The sequence below is a fragment of the Neofelis nebulosa genome, chromosome 2 (genome assembly GCF_028018385.1).
Source record: "Neofelis nebulosa isolate mNeoNeb1 chromosome 2, mNeoNeb1.pri, whole genome shotgun sequence".
Taxonomy (NCBI): domain Eukaryota; kingdom Metazoa; phylum Chordata; class Mammalia; order Carnivora; family Felidae; genus Neofelis; species Neofelis nebulosa.
This window is the reverse complement of record NC_080783.1, coordinates 18873331-18889859: the sequence shown is the minus strand read 5'-3', so window position 1 is coordinate 18889859 and position 16529 is coordinate 18873331. Positions and strand designations below refer to the sequence as shown.

General features: G+C 57.5%; 1 protein-coding gene across 1 annotated transcript; it reads left to right on the top strand.

The window, feature by feature from the left end:
* The first annotated feature begins 4201 nt into the window (after positions 1 to 4201).
* WNT10A (Wnt family member 10A) lies at positions 4202 to 16408 on the top strand. Its single transcript, XM_058704575.1, has 4 exons — positions 4202 to 4698; positions 5735 to 5997; positions 12426 to 12805; positions 15231 to 16408. Exons 1-4 carry the CDS (start codon positions 4589 to 4591, stop codon positions 15726 to 15728), a joined length of 1251 nt encoding a protein of 416 aa, XP_058560558.1. The 5' UTR covers positions 4202 to 4588; the 3' UTR covers positions 15729 to 16408.
* The last annotated feature ends 121 nt before the right edge of the window (positions 16409 to 16529 follow it).

Genomic DNA, 16529 nt, shown 5'->3' with positions numbered 1-16529 from the left:
AGCCTGGTTCAGCCCTCAAGAATCACGTTTGGGATCCCAGAGTGAGGCATATATGGAGAGGGGTATCAGGCTGCAGTGGGAAGGAAAGGGCATCTGAATTTTCCTTCCTGCCTCATCCTGACTCCTTTAGGTCAAACGCCCGAGCTTCAGGGAAGTTGGACTCGGAACCTTCAAATGCCCGAACTTCAGAGAATCTGGACTCAGAACCTCTTCTACTCAAGGGGGTTTGACAACTTACCAAGGGTGAGAGTGAAACTGGCATCATGGGCAGCATGGAGGAGAAATGAAGCTTCCTAAATTACAGTTATCTTCAGGGCTCTGCCTTCCCCAGAGCTGGGTTCAATACTTAAAAAAAAAAAAAAAAAAAATCTCCTGCACTTCTCTCAGGGACCACAAGAGGGTGCACAGAGCCCAGCTTCCCTATTAACAGGGACCAAAAGACAGGACCTGCAAGCATCTGGGGAACTCAGAGAGCCTTGGACAGGAGAGGGTAGGATGAAAGGAAGCAAGGAGACCCACAGACCAGCTTGGGCCAAGCTTCTAGGGTTCCAGACTGTCTCAGACCTCTGGGCTGACCCAGACCTAGGGGCGGACGCCTGCGTCCCAGTGTCTATTGCCAGGTCTTGGTGCGTGGTGTGGAGTAGGTGATGCTAGACTCCCCCATGAGCCAGAGAAGGAAACTAAGACAGTGGCATGAACTGACACCACCCCAAGCAGGTGAAAAGGAATTCAGAGGAAGTAACATGATAACAGTGAGGAAAGGCCTAGTTTGCCAGCTTGACCTTGATCAAGTCAATTAATTTCTCCAAGCCTCAGTTCTCCCGTCATGGAATGGGGGTGCCTGATAGCTTTTTAGTACACTGGAAGAGAGCACTGCAATCTTCAAGCCGATGGTCTCATGTTGGTGGTCCATTTTCCCTGACCAAGCTCAGCAGGAGTCTGGGAACCGCCTTCTGTGAAGGGTGAGAGCCTTGGCCTGAGAGGCACCATTTTGAACATTATTTTGGTCATCTTTAAGCTCAGAGATGGCTCTGTGCTCTTGCACTGCTGCCTGGGAAGAAGGCTGGAAGCAGAGCTCAGAAATACGCCCCCCCCCCAACCCCCTTGCTTACCCAGCTGCTCAGCCCCAGGCACAGTCTGAGCCATGAAGGTTCCCTGCTGGCTGAGTGGTGGGGGACATGTGGTACCAGGGACATGGGGGAAGAGCACAGAGGCGCCCCAGATGTGTGCATGACCACATCAGGGACAGTGAGAATGCAGGCAGATGGGTGGGGAAGCTGCTGGAAGGCCCAGGATCAGCCTAAGGCCAAGGGCTCATTTCCCCTTCCTTCCAATGACCAAATACACTAGGAGTTTGGGGGACTAAAGCAGCCAGTTATCCCCCCCTTATCTTGCTGAGGGGCACTGGTCCCTGAGGCCTGAAGGATGGGATAAAAAGCTCTCTTCTCCGTCTGGGGCTGCTTTCCCCTCCTCTTCACCAAGATGTTCTCTTGCAGAACATCAGGACTGAGCTTGGCCTGGTCCGGGTTGGGGCTGTGAGAGTCCCACCTGTTCTCACCCTGGTGCCTCCTCTAGCCCTCCCTTCCCTGTAACCTCCTCCAGGGTTGCCACAGCTGGAACCATTCTCTGAGCTGCCTTTCATCTCTGGTGCCCCCCCCCACCCCCAGTGGCCCCTGTAATTGTGGTCTCAGCTGGCGGCTGCGGGGGCTGGGGCTGGGCTGAGGGCCAGAGCCAAGGGCAGGGCCAGGGTGGGGTCTGGGGGTTGCTGATAGGGGCTCGCCCATGGCAGGGGTCATTTGGGACTGGGGCTCCAGTCACACACTCTTTCTGGGCCTCATCTCCACATATGCCAAGGCCCCTGTGCCTACATATGCCCTCTCCTCTCTGCACTGAGAAGTGCCCCAGGCTTGGGCACTTTTAGACACTCATGACATCAGGCCAGAACTACGTCCCAGTGCAAACAAGGCTTGAGAATCATTACTTGCCTCCTGGGATTTTCAAAGAAAGGGACTTCTCCCTCTCTTTTACACCTCTGTATTTCTTGAGCTGTTAGAGGGTGGGGGAGCAAAGAGACCTCCCCTTGGCAGAGGCAGGTCAAAGGAAAAAGAAATCAGCCCCTCAAGCAGGTCAGCAGAATTTCCCAAATGTGGTCCTCATGAAAATCACTTGGGATACTGCTAGAAATGCAGACCCCCAGGCCTTCCCCCCGACAGGCTGATTCAGCTGCATTGGACCGGGAATCAGTATTCCCCACAATGGCGTACCCCAGAGGATACCTATGATGAGGCATCAAGCCTGGAAAGGCTAGTGTGAGCTGTATCTGGGGAGTAAGGAGGTCTGCAAGCTGGATTATGAAGCCATTCCCTGTCCCAGGTTGGGCCTCTTCCTAATCGTTTCTGGGTCTCAGTTTCCCCAACAGCCTGGCTTGTCCCTGTGGTGCCCTCTCCCACCTCAGGCTCCTGCCTACCTTCCAGTGCCAAGTCTGGTCCTGCCCTATCGTTCCCCATACCCCAAACCCTCCCCAAACTCTAGTCCCAAGCTGTCCCTGTCCTGCAGCATGGTGAAGGAGAGTGGGGAGGGCAGGGGGCGGCTGGGGTCAAACAAGGCTCTGGCTGACGCAGACTGCTTCCTGCCCCCGGCTGTTTTCCTGCTGTCCAGCCAGACTGCTCCCCCCATTGCCCCACCCCCACCCCCAGCAGCCTCAAGCCCTTAATTCCTGACAGCTGCGGTGGCTGCCGGCAGAGATGGGGGGAAAGGAGGGGGGAGGATGCCGTCAGCCTGCTGTTGCTCTGGCTGCCCCCACCACCTGACAGTCTGGGGACAGGGAAAGCCCCACCCCTCTCCTCCAATTCCCCAGGGATGGGCAATTCCAGGAACGGGGCCCCTTTGGTCTCAGAGCCCAGAGTCTCCCGGTAGTTTGTCCTTAAACCAGGAGAGGGCAATGAGGTTGGGAGGGAGGTATGTGTGTAGTAGAGTGAGAGGCTTGTGCCCATTGTACAGAGGAGGATGCTAAGGCCACAGTGGGAATAGGATTCACTATCGGGGCCCAGGTCAGAACCAGAAACAGAAGCTGGAGCCTCTGTCCCCAGCCTGATGTTTCCTCAGGTCCTTGCCTGGCTGTAGTGTTCAGCCGGAGCGAGAGGACATGAAGGAATCCCAGAGAGGAGTGGGCCTGAGTCAGGAATCTGGTTTTGGGTGGCTCCCAGAGAACCAAGTACAGGTAGCAAGGGCCAGGCAAGATCTGGAGCATCTGCAGGAAGGCCCAGGCAAGCAGCGCTCAGTGTTGGGGCCACTGCTGCTGTGCTCAGAGTCAAGAGGACTGGGTTGGATTCCAGCTCTTCATTTGCTGTGTGACCTTGAGTAAGTCATGGCCCTCTCTGAGCCTCATTTTCTTAAGAAATAAAAGGGGACAAAATACACACTTTTGGGATTAGAAGGCTCTCTAATACCTCTCCCAGGGTGTGTCACCCCAGGGAGTTCTGCTCCCAGACATTTACTGGAGTCCCAGCACTTTGACCTTCATTGGCTCACTGATCAGATGAGGTGAGCCTCAGTAACCTCATTTCACGAAAGGGCAGAGGGTGGCTCAGTGAGCACGAGGCACCTGTTTAAGGTCACACAAGGAAGAAGAGCAAAATCCGGAGGCTGCCAAACCCCTTTACAGGACACCCCCCCCCCCACCTGCTACACCAGCCAAGCCTGGGAAGTCCCTCCTGAGGTGGGAGAGGCGGGCGGGGGGGGGGCAGCCCCTCCCCTCCAGTCCCTGCAGGTGTGTATATTGGGGAGGACCGCTCCCCGACAGCTGTGTCTCAGCCAGACACACACACTTCGCAGTAACACACACCTTCTCACACAAACCAGCGCGCCCGGCACTGGCATCTCCACATGCACGCGCGCACAGACCCCAACACCTCTCCTTCCCCAGCCCTCTGCACCCGCCGCTTCCACCCCGAGTCCGGAGCCGAAGGGCGCTGTGGCCTCAGGACCCATACACGCCTCCACCCCCCGTAGTGACGTCACCTGGGGTAGAGCCCTGAGACACTCTGCGGGGGGGGGGGGGGGGGGGGGGGAGGAAAGGGGAGGCGGTAGAGTTCCCTGAGCCGGGACAGTCACTCACTCTCTGGGCGGTGGGGCCGGGCACAAACAGCGCCGTCCCCCCTTCAACACCACCCGCCCCCCCCCCCCCCCCGCCCTTCTCGCACGCCCTCGGAAGCACAGGCTCGTGGCGCTGCTCTGGGGGGCTCCCCGGCACCCAGCCTCTCATCCCCAGCCCGCAGCACCTCCGGGCCCCCCTTACCCTCGAGAGGCACCGGGAGTTGTCGCAGGGGGGCCTCGGGAAATTCCCCGGACCCCTGTGCCAGGAGGTGCCCGGTGCGCCCGCCCGCCCCCCCACCCCGAGGGCGGTGCCCGGGGGCGCTGCCCCATGGAGCGGGGAGGCGGGCGCCGTCTGCTCTCGGAGCCGTGACCCGAGTCGGAGCTCCGTGTCGCAGCCGCCCCGACCCCCGCGGATCATGCGCCGTCGCCCCTGGCTCGCCGGTCCCGCCGGGCTGTGAGCCCCCCACTCCTGGCCCGTCACGGCCCGCGCGCCATGGGCAGCACCCACCCTTGCCCCTGGCTGCGGCTCCGACCTCGGCCCCAGCCGCGGCCCGCGCTCTGCGCGCTCCTGTTCTTACTGCTGCTGGCTGCCGCCGTGCCCAGGTGAGCCCTCACCTTACGCCCCGCCCTCCTGGAGAGCTGGGACCCCCAGCCACGGGGGCCTCCGGCGTTCCCGCTGGGGCAGGGGACCCTGGAAGGAGGGAGGGACAGTGTCTCAGGAAAAAGCTGGTGCCCAATGAAAGACAGTTCCCTCACAGGAGGGGGCTGAACTGGTGACAGAGTATGGGCAGTCCAGGGAGGCAAGGCAGTGCCCAGGAAAGTGATGGCTACTGGAAGAGGAGGTGTGTGTGTGTGGAGGGGAGCAAGTGCCGCCAGGGGAATGCACCCCTACCCCAGGAGTAAGCTCAGACTGCCGTTGCTCCTCCTTGGAGATCGCTCCCAGACAGGGGCATGGGTTGGGGGCTGGAAGGGAGTAGTTCAGGTGGGGGTCACTGTGACACTGCAGCTGGAAGGGTTCTCAGTGTGTGTGTGTGTGTGTGTGTGTGTGTGTGTGTGTGTGTGTGTGATATTGTGAGCCCTGCAAGCTATGTTGTTAAATAGCAGTCTGTGTGTCCACATATGTGTGAATGTGCGAGCTTCTGGATCAGTGTATGTTAAGATGAACACGTGTGTATGCTTGTGAGTGTCTTTGTGTACGTGTGTATAACTATGCCTGACTGAAGCGTGCATGCGTGGAAGTGTTCCTGGGTCTGGGTGGCCATCTCCATGTGTGCAGCAGTGTGTCTGTGTGAATGTGACTGTCTGAAACATGTCTTGGGAGTGGTCTCCTGGGGATCGCTACATATGTGAGCATCTATGCCTGGGGATGTACTTATGAAATACCGTGTACGCAGGCATTTCGGATGTGTGTCCATTTACACGTGAACCTGTGTGGGTGTGCGGTTGGCTGGGTGGCGTTGGAGGAAATGAGAGGATCAAGGACAGGACAGTGCTTTAGGAATATACATGATGGGCCAAACCTTCAGAAGCAGGCGTTGGAGAAGAGGAACTGTGGCCTTTGGGACTGAGTGTAACTTGTTGAATGGGGCCCTCCTAGCTCCCCAAAACACTCACCCACACCCAACCCCCACACCTGCAGGTCTGCACCCAACGACATTCTGGGCCTCCGCCTCCCCCCGGAGCCTGTGCTCAATGCCAACACGGTGTGCCTAACGTTGCCGGGCCTGAGTAGGCGGCAGATGGAAGTGTGTGTGCGGCACCCCGACGTGGCCGCCTCAGCCATCCAGGGCATCCAGATCGCCATCCACGAGTGCCAGCACCAGTTCCGGGACCAGCGCTGGAACTGCTCTAGTCTCGAGACTCGAAACAAGATCCCCTATGAGAGTCCCATCTTCAGCAGAGGTAGCTGCCCCTCGCCCTTGCCCTTCTGCCCACCCCATTCAGCACCCCACCCCCAAAGCTATCTGCCAACCATCCCCACTGCCTCAAGCTGGCAACCTCCCCAGGTGCCCATCTACCAACCATGCTGCTCTTCTGCTTCTTTCTGGTCTTGGACAGTCCATGGGGGCCAGCCAAACGGGGAAGATGTGTCTCCAGCCTGCACTGGGTGGGCTGACCGTAGCAGGTTCCGTGCCCAAGAGTTGACTCCTGGGTTATCCTGCCTGGTCATTGACACTGTATATCTCAAGCCTGGGAAATATCCGTATCTGTCACCTTCCTCAGTTTACCCTCTACCCTCTAGTAAACAGCACTTGGGATGGAGAGCCCGTGATAAAGTACCCAGAGTCAGTACGGAGGACTTTTGCCAAATGGGGTAGGTGAGGGAAGCTGGGGCAGGTAAAATGTCTGTACTTCTGCAGAAGCTCTTCCCGGCAAGGTACACCACCAGCCTCTGTGTCATTCTCACCGCCCCCGAAAACCTTCTCTGAATCAGAGGCACTGGGTGTGTGCCCGCCTCCTGCCCAGCAGGCCCGACCGCCCTGCCAATCCCTCTTCCTCTCACAGCCCAGAGAAGCCACAGCTTCTCCCTGTCCTCCCTCTGTGACTTCTGAGTGACCCAGGGCCTACCCTGACAACCCTTAGGGTTGGAGATGGCAGGAGGCCTTGTCACTCATTTCTGTTCCCACCCGTCTCCTGCCCTGGTACCTTAGGCCTTGCCTCAGGCCTTTTGGGGGAAGACAGGCGTTATCCATCTCTCCTCTCAGCTGCTTGAGTGGGACAGTGTAGGGACCTGGCACTGTGAGACTTGCCCAATTTTCTTGCCCAGTGGAGGAGGAGTTGTACCCCTATATTCTGTGCCCTTGGGGTCCAGAGGCTTCTAGGAGAGTCAGACTCTAAAGCACCCTATTCCGGAAAGAACTCGGCAAGCCGGGGCCTTTCCCTTTTCACCAGGACCCCTACTTGCATCCCCTGGGCCCCCAAGTCAGGGGCCACCGCCGCCTCCTCCAGCCCAGCCCCAGGCCGCCCGCCCCGCCCCCGCGCGCCCTCCCCACCTCCCTCCCCCGCGCGCCCGGGGCGCTGTTTCTACCCGGCCGAGCCCAGCCCGACGCGTGTGGCGGCATGCAGCCGCGAACTAATCCCCGCGGGCCGCGGCAGACGGCTCCCGGCCCGGGCCGCGCGGCTCTCCAAGGGGCACCCCCGCCCGCCCCTGCCCCGCGCTCCCGCCCCGCCCGCCCTGCCGCACCCGAGCCCCGCCAGCCGTCAGTCTGCGGCTGCCCGGGACCCCCGGCGGGGCGCCCCTCCCCGGTCGGCCCGCGCTCGCCCACGCCAAGTGACAGGCCCGTGCCTCTCTCCTGCCCGGGCTGGGCCCGGCCGGCGCTCGCCGCCGCCGCGCGCCTGCTCCCACTCCGGGTTTCTAGGTCACCCGTGCGCTCCCCGACGCCCCGTTTTCCCTCCAGCACCCTGGCCCGGGAGGTGAGGACACCGGAGGCCTTGCTTTGGGTTTTGCTCGCGGGGGTTTGAATAGGCGCTGAGGTTCTCACCCCTGCCGCTCCAGATGAGGCAAGGCAAGACAAGCTCTTCATCCCTCTTCCCGGCCACGGTGTCCCCAGTTCCCCTCTGGGCCTCCTGCCCCCTCTAGATAGAGCGCGCCCACGCGTCCTGATTACTTCGCCCGCTTGAGGCCCGTGTGGCCTGGTGGAGGACGTGGGGTCTTTGAAGCTCAAGGGTGAGTTCAGAGCCGTGGAAGCAAGCGGGGTTGGCGCGGTGCCAGGCGCTCCCGGGTTCACCTGTAGTTTAATAAGCGGGAGGTGAGCTGGGGGGACTGGTAGGGGGAGAGGTTAGGGGTGGAGGGGGGGAGACTTGCCGGGGCTAGCCAGGGCGGGGCAGCGCCCAGCGCGTGGTGAGGGGCGGGACAGCTGCGGCCGGCCGGCTCTGGCAGGGGGGCTGGGCTCTTTCCTTTGGCCTTGGAACACGGTCCTGCCTATGTGGCTTTTGCTCCTGCATTGAGACATCCCATTTTCTACCTGTCCCTCCTCGGAAGGGACTCTAGGCTTCTGGAAGAAATTGCCACTTTCTCTTTCCAGGGGCCACCATTACAGCCCTCTCTCGGTATCTGTGTTCACCCTCCTCTGGGGTTATGTCGCTGTCCATCTTGGCCCATCATTTCGAGGACTACCTAAATTTGAATTCCACGGGGCCACTCTTGGTGGCAGCCATTCCCCTGGATGGGGTCCTTCCCCCAGTTCCCCTTCTTTTCAAGTTATGAATTGTCCCATGTGGGGTCAGGTGACCTGTTTCCCCCAAGTGGAGTACTGGTTGCTGACCGCTCTTCCAACCCAGACTGCCAGTGGGATTCTCTTCAAGGCGCACTCTGCCATGTTTAAAATTCAGAGACTGCAGGGAGGAGGTGGTCCCTGGGACCTGCCACCTTAATACTGTTACTGCCATCTAATTGTCCTGACATCTCCCTGAAAATGGGTTGGGCTGAAGGGATGGAATTCCAGTGAAGGAGAGAAGAGTGCTTGAGCACCTGGAGTGGACAAGCTTGGGAAGGCAGGGCCCAGACCCATCTGGAATGGATGGAAAAAGGGGGCATGAGGCTCTATAGCAAGCAGGGTTCTCAGCCCAATGGAAGCCCACAGTTTGAGAGTCTGGCCTCTGTTCTCCAAGGCTTTGGTTCTTTCTTCTCCCACCTCTCTTTTACATTCATCCTTGAGGAGTCTTGGTTTTATGGCTAGGCCTCCAGGCGTGGGGTGCGTGGTGGCACTCAGATGAGGAGAAGAGGCACAGGCAATTATATCCCAGGATCACCTAAAGTTCCATTATTCTAATAGCACCCAGTGAATTCGCTAATACTTATTAAGTACTTGCTGTTTGTCTGGCACTGTTCTAAAGCACTTTATCTGTACTTTAACATCCTCGAACAATCCCCATGCGATAGGTCTTATTAGTATCTTCATTTTACAAATGAAGCTAAGAGAGGTTGGGTAGCTTGCCATTAGTCACACAGCTTGTAAGTGATCTATAGAGCCAGGACTCAAACGCAGGCCAGCTGTCTTTAGAGATTGCACTCAACCCCCTACCATACTGCCTCCCAAGCTCCCACCATGTGTCCAGAGGTGAGTGGCACAATGGAGTAGTCCAAGAAATGAAACTCACATGTACACACACACACACACACACACACACACACAGATACCTACCTTTGTTTGTACAAACGTGTAGCCACATTCAGTGTCACCCCTAAGTGTTCCCACATGCACACAACCTCTTCCTCTCTCTCAGGCCAGGCACATGAGCATGCACAGATTATATGCATGGAGGGAATGGTGACCAGATCTCTCCCCTTCCCTCCCTCTTTGACTCAAATAGGCGGGGCTCAAGCTTCTCTGACCCCTCCTGGTTCCCACTGGCTCCTGAATCCTCTCTCCTCCATGCTCCCCTGCCCTCCAGACCTCCTCCCCCAGCCCCTTCCTGGCCGTTGGCTGCAGCCTGAAGGAGCAGCTGACTCCACTTAGATGCTGGCAGTCCCTGTCCCAGATCAAAGGCAGGATGGCTAATTGTGCGTCTTAACAAGCACCCCCCCCCCCTCCCTCCATGCTCCAGGCAGCCCAGCTGGCCATGGCCCCACCCCTCTCCCCCTCCAGCTGGCCAGATGGCACAGTGCCTGCGTCTGCCCCAGACAGCCAGGGCCAGGACCGAAACTGGGGCCCTGAGTGGGAGCTGGGGGCAGAGGCCCAACAGTCTGGACTTCTCTGAATCTTGGATGTTGGAGCAGAGGGTGGTCACACAAGCCCTGCTTGGTCACCACTAAACGTGGCTGTGACAGCTGCCAGAGGCCATGGGATGGTGTCTTTAGCTGCCTTGAGTAGGTAGGGGTGTTCTATGTAGACTGTAGACTACATTTTTCCAGATTCCTCCAGGCCTGCCTCTGAATGTAAAGAGCCTGGAAGATGGTGGTTGGCCCAGCACATCCCCCTAGACCAGCTTCTTGCTCTTTCTTGGTGCTGTGCATAGATAGGGCCATGGAAACTGGAAATTGGGCTGGCTGGGTTTCTTACTCAGGAACATGTCTTCCCTAGAGCCAAATGTCCTTTAGCAGCCAGTTCCCAGGCCTGGGAGCTGAGAGAGCTGGGCCTGGGTCCTGCTCTGGTTCTGCTCTGTAACTCCTGTGACCTTGGGCATCCCCCTTTTGCACAGTGTGTGTGTGTGTGTGTGTGTGTGTGTGTGTGTGTGTGTGTGTTGGAGGGGGAGATGATTTCTGAGGCTTGGGCTGCTTCTGGAAGTCTGAGTATTGCCATTTGTCCTAGGAGTGGGCTAATGACTCCCCTAGCAATAAGGGAAGCGCTCAGAGTTCCACAGCTACAAGGCAAGGGATAAACACAGAGTGTGCTCCCCAGGGACTTAGGTCTGCCATTTCTCTTGGGCCCTACATCCCATGTCAGTGTCTACTCCTCTTTGGCTCCCACCAATTCCCAACATCCCTTTAAAAGGCTCCAGCCCAATCCCCATCCCCTCCTGTCTGTTCATAGCTGGGCTCCTTACGGAAAAGGTCTGGAGATGCCACAAGCTGGAGAGAGAAGATAGACAGGGACAGCCTGCTTCATGGGCTTCTAGTGGCCCATGTGATTTATTCTAAAATGGGTCTTGAGCTTCTGGGCTCTGTCCCGACTGGGGAAAACAAGAAGCAATGGCCTAAAATTACGGCAGTAGTGAGTGAAGTCAGACAACAGGAAGAACTTCTCAATAATGGCTAATGTTTGTGCAGTACTTACTATGAATAAGGTGCTCTTCTAAGTACTTTAAATTTACTAACTAATTTAATCCTTGGGACAAAAATGAAGCAGATAAAAACAATCTTGTCTTGCAGATGAGAAAACCGAAGCACAGAGGTCAAGTCACTTGGTCAAAGTTGGGTAGCTATTAACAGTTTAGTAAGTGGAAGAGCCAGGATTTGAACCCAGACAATCTGGCTGCTTGAGAGTTCATACTTTTAACTACTACACGTTTTGTCAAGTTTTGTTGTTGTTGTTGTTGTTGTCGTCGTCGTCGTCTTCGTTGTTTTGGCTAGACAAGGAGGACAGGACCCTATGATGCAGAGGGTGAGTGTGAGGGGCAGGTTTGGGCTAGGGTCTCTGTTCAGTCCTGGTTGGCTCTCTGAGGACTACGGGAACTCCCAGATCATGTCCTTCCAGGCTTCAGCACTAGGGTGGAAGGATCCAGAGTTTTTTTCCTCTGAATCTCTGGCCTCCCGCAAGCCATCAATCTCCAGCCAGGTCTGGGCTTCCACAACAGGTGCCTATGGCACAGGTGAGTTCTCCTCTTCATATGGAGGCTCTCATTGCTCTTGGCTTCTTCTCCCACTGCCCACATTCTCTGGGTTCCAGAGGCTGGTCAGAAACTTGTAAAATGCTGCTAGCTGGTCCCCTCTCAGATGCAGAATAAGGAAGAAGCAGCCTGTGGGGCCAGGAGGCAGACCGTCCTCTGTAAGTAGGCCTCCCCCTGCCACAGGCCCAGACCTTCCCAGAGGATGGCTCAGGCTGAGAACACCGAGGAGAAAAGTAGTGTAGACAAGTCCTGGGCCCCTGCAAGTGGTCGTCAGGGGCTTTGTGCCCCAGAGCACCAAAAAGAAGGTGTCTGCCTTAACTCACCCTTCCCTCTCAATTTTCAACACTCCTGCAGGGCAATGGGCTTATTTCCAGCATTCCTCAAACAACCTCTTCAGATGACCTAGACCCACTGCAGGCAGCGTGGCTGGGCAACGCCCGTCTCCGAGCAGATTTTCTGGGATGTCCTGTGGACAGGAAAAGGGGAAACTCTGCTGGCTCTTTCCTCTGCCTCTTGAATCTGGCAGTCAGCCTAAGGGGGTGGCACCAGGCAGGCAATCTTGGGGCCGGGAGCTGTCAGAGGACACCCTCCTCTTAGTTACCCTTCTGCCCACGAACATCTTCTGGGGCCTGGAATTCTATCTCTAGTCATTTATTTTTTAGCTTAAATTTTGCCTTCTTTCCGCAGGCTTATTTTTAAATTGCAAATATCACATGAGAGGTAACAGATGAAGTCCCTGATCTGAAAAAGAAATGTTTCCCAGATACTTTATGCCCAACAGGAGAGAGGTAGACACGAATTCTGAGCTTGCTAAGGGTGATGTTAGTGGAACAGGGAGTGAAGTACAAAAGAGGACTCTGGGGAGACCTCCCACACTCCACCCTGCATGGAGAACTTCTGATGTGATTTCTGCCCCTCTTTGAATCTGTGTCCTTGTCCCAGACCTTCCCCCAACACTGCGCCTCCATTTCCCCTTTGTGTGGTAAGAAGGTTGGGCAGGGAGGGCAGAGGGATGAATGTGGAGGCCCCTGAGAGTCCTTTCCCTGGATCTCCACCCTCAGGTTTCCGAGAGAGTGCCTTCGCCTACGCCATCGCTGCAGCGGGCGTAGTGCACGCGGTGTCCAATGCCTGCGCCCTGGGCAAACTGAGGGCCTGCGGCTGCGACGCCTCTCGGCGCGGGGACGAGGAGGCCTTCCGTCGGAAGCTGCACCGCTTGCAGCTGGACGCGCTGCAGCGCGGTAAGGGCCTGAGCCACGGGGTCCCGGAACACCCAGCCCTGCCCCCTGCCAGCCCGGGCCTGCAGGACTCCTGGGAGTGGGGCGGCTGTAGCCCCGACGTGGGCTTCGGGGAGCGCTTCTCCAAGGACTTTCTGGACTCCCGGGAGCCTCACAGAGACATCCACGCGCGCATGAGGCTCCACAACAACCGAGTTGGGAGGCAGGTGAGAGCCCCACATCCGCCTGGGCCTGCTCCAGATCCCTCTGCCTAGGGCTCCTCCCTTCCCCCCAGGCCTTGCTCTGGGACCCAGAGCTCCCCCCTTACTCAGCAACTCTCTCATTGTCCCTGCCTAATCCAGTCATCAAACATGCATTGGATACCTATTGTGTGCCAGGCACTGGACTAGTCTGGGATCCAGGGATGAGAAAAACCCTGTCCTGGATCAGCCTGCTCCCTTTTTTTTTTTTTTTTTTTTTTTTTTTTTTTTTTGTGGTGAGCACTGGATGGAGGGGGGGACAGGGCTGCAGACAGGGCCTCTGGGGCCTTGGCCTTGCTCTGCCTCTCTGTGGCCTCCCCTATAAAGCAAGAAGGTTGAACTGGGTCATCCAGCTCCCTAGTCTCCCCTGCCCTGGCCCAGCTCTAATGTTCCATGATTCTGTGCTATCCTATGCTGTGACCCTCTACCTGTTCTCCCAGCCTTTCTGTGCAGAATGAGGGATTCCTGCAAGGGGAGGTTCCTCTGGGCCACTGAGGTCCTGTGTTATGGTTACCTTCCTCCTTTTTCTCCCTATCCTTGAATATTCGTACTCCCTCAAAGGTCATAAATTAAAAAAAAAGAAAAAGAAGAAGAAGAAGAAGAAGAAGAAGAAGAAGAAGAAGAAGAAGAAGAAGAAAGGAAAGAAAGGAATAATCAATCGCTTGCATTTATTGAGTGCTTACTATGTGTTAGGTACCGTCTGGAGCACCACACCACATATTAGCCTTTTTAATCTTTACAACTACCTATGAGGGTGCTAGTAGCAGCCTTGTGTTCAGATATGGGAAGTGAGGTACAGAGAGATGAAGAAGCTTGCCCAAGGTGGTGCAGCTGGTAAGGAAGGGATAGAGGCGGATTCATCACCAGGCAGCTGAGCCTTTTGCTCCGCAGGGTCGTCTGTGCTGGGTGCGTGCCTCCACTAAGATGCCTCCTTAGCCTTCGTGGTAGCCCAGCACCCTCCTTTTCTGGCTGTTCAGCCCCTATGCCTTCTCTCGGTTCTGCCTGGCCTGCTCAGGCCTCGTTTCTGGCTTCCCCTCACCCGGCCCGGCACCTGCGCCTCCTGACTCCCCTTTCTCCTGTCGTCTCAGCCCTGTGCTTCACCAGCTCCTTCCACAAAGACTCGGAGCTGATTCAGCTCTTCCCATCCTGACTTAGAGGTGAAGTAAACTGAGGCATATCCACCCTCAGGTCACATCCAGCTTCCACCCAGCCCTGCCCTATTAGTGCAGCTCTTTTCCCAAGCTCCCATGCTATCCCAGCCCATACCAACAGTGCCTCCTACTCCTCGTTAAACTGGTTAATTAATGGCTGCTGTCTGTGGGAAGCGAATGTTCTGGAGCCATTGGCCAGCCGAGGCCCTGGGCTCGTTCCTCCATGGTGCTGCCACCACAGGCTGCACCTACAAGCTGCGGAGCCCTTTAACACTCAGAGGGCAGGGTCTCTCTCTTCTGGCCCTAACCGCCCAGGTGTGAGGGCCCCAGATCACTGGTCTCCCTGTCTGCAGCTGTGTTTTGGAATGGAGTCCCGGGAAAGGAAGATGTCTCCAGTGTCTCTAATGAGGATAATGTCAAGGGGTCCTTTGGGAGGAGATTCTAGGGCAGGTTGAGAGTTGGGCAGGGGGTTGGTATACCACACCCCTGTAACTACCTCCCTTGGATGCTTGGGAACTTCTCGCTTTCATTGGGCTGAGGGTCTGGCTCTCTGGGGGCTGCTCCCATTCTGTATTCAGGTAGAGCTTTTGGCCCCGGTTGGTGCTCACTGTTCCCTAGGAGGAACTGTGACATTCAGCGGTGGGCAGAATAAGCTCCAGCCGGTATAATGGGATGAAGGGGAGACTCCTCAGCTCCTGTCCCCTCCTTAGGCTCCCTGCAAAGGGCTGCAGGGCCCAGAGAAGGAAAGGGGCTTTCTCAGCCTCCCCGCAGCCCCCACTCACAGCCTGGATCGAGGCCAGAGGCTTTGGGGATAGGATACAGTGGGGCCAGCAACCCCCTGCTTCTGGCCCCCACCTGAGGGATGGAAGGAGAGGGAATTTCCCTGAGGATCTGGGATCCCCCCTCAGGAAGCAAGAGCCTCCAGCCCCAAGGGCCCCCTGCAGCTGGTGGGAAAGGAGAAGAGGGGAGGAAGGAGGGAATTCCCCCAGGACCTGGCCTTGTGGGAGGCGGATGGGAGAACAGAGAAGAGCAGGCGGAGTTCTTCTCCCGACTGCCTGGCTCAGGAGCTGTGCGCCCGCCTCCCCACTCTGCCCCGCTTCGGGGCCTCAGCTTTTGCATCTGTTCAATGGGAGTCGGTTTCAGAAGTCTCCGAGGAGATTCTCGCAGGCCAGTGCCTGCGCTGGGAGGAGGGCCGTGGGGCCGACCGCGGGCGTCACCCCTCGCCGTGCCTCCCTCTGCAGGCGGTGATGGAGAACATGCGGCGGAAGTGCAAGTGCCACGGCACGTCAGGCAGCTGCCAGCTCAAGACGTGCTGGCAGGTGACGCCGGAGTTCCGCGCCGTGGGGGCGCTGCTGCGCAGCCGCTTCCACCGCGCCACGCTCATCCGGCCGCACAACCGCAACGGTGGCCAGCTGGAGCCCGGCCCCGCGGGGGCCCCCTCGCCAGCCCCGGGCGTCCCGGGGCCGCGGCGCCGCGCCAGCCCCGCCGACCTGGTCTACTTCGAGAAGTCGCCCGACTTCTGCGAGCGCGAGCCGCGCCTGGACTCGGCGGGCACCGTGGGCCGCCTGTGCAACAAGAGCAGCGCGGGCCCCGACGGCTGCGGTAGCATGTGCTGCGGCCGCGGCCACAACATCCTGCGCCAGACGCGCAGCGAGCGCTGCCACTGCCGCTTCCACTGGTGCTGCTTCGTGGTCTGCGAGGAGTGCCGCATCACCGAGTGGGTCAGCGTCTGCAAGTGAGCGGAAGGCTTCCTTCCCCTGCCTGAGCCCGGCCCTCTGTGGCTTGCTGTCTTGGCCTGGCAGCAGCGTCGCCCTGGCTCCTGGGAGAGGAGTTTGGACCATCTGATCCGATAGGAACCTCCCGGCTCTGAGGGTCAAGTCTGCAATCAGGGGAGAGTCCAGGCCTGCCTGGACCCCACCACTCACTTCTGGGGGCTCCAGGACAGATTTGCCTCCCTCCTTCTTGCCCTAAGCTTAGACGGCTCAGCTGGGCTGGGGATTGCCCGACACCCACACCGGAGGGCAAGTGTCAGCCAGGCAGCCTCTGGGCCTGTCTCCTTTCGTGCCTTCACCTCTAACCCTGGAAGCTGAAGGGCAGGGGAAAGATGATTAGAAAAGAAGAAATGGACGTAACTGAGCTGAAGTGATTCTGTAGAGACCTAGGATGCCCTCCCCCAAGGGCCTCTGTCCCTCATCATTCATTTAACAAATATTTATTTTGCACTCTTTGTGGCCTGGCACTCTGCAGGGGATGATGGGTGCGGGGGAGACAGATGTGAATAAGAGAGACACAGCACCCGGCCTCTTGGAGTTTACATTCTGGTTGGGAGAGAGGGACAATAAACAAGTAAATATACAAACCAGGTCATCTCAGACAATGCTCTGTACCACGAAGCAAATAAAGCACGGTGCTGGATGTAGAGTGATGTGTGGGGAGTGGGGTCCCTTTAGTTTTTATTTTTTATGTTTGCATTTTAAAAGCCTGTTTCTATTTGAGTACAGTTGACACGCAATGTTACGTTCTTTTCAGGTGTACAACGT

Bases quoted from the DNA above. Each gene is read 5' to 3' on its own strand.
- WNT10A (XM_058704575.1), top strand. From the start codon at position 4,589: ATGGGCAGCACCCACCCTTGCCCCTGGCTGCGGCTCCGACCTCGGCCC. The intron at 5,998-12,425 runs GTAGCTGCCCCT...CTCCACCCTCAG, and splicing joins GAGTCCCATCTTCAGCAGAG to GTTTCCGAGAGAGTGCCTTC. The intron at 12,806-15,230 runs GTGAGAGCCCCA...CTCCCTCTGCAG, and splicing joins ACAACCGAGTTGGGAGGCAG to GCGGTGATGGAGAACATGCG.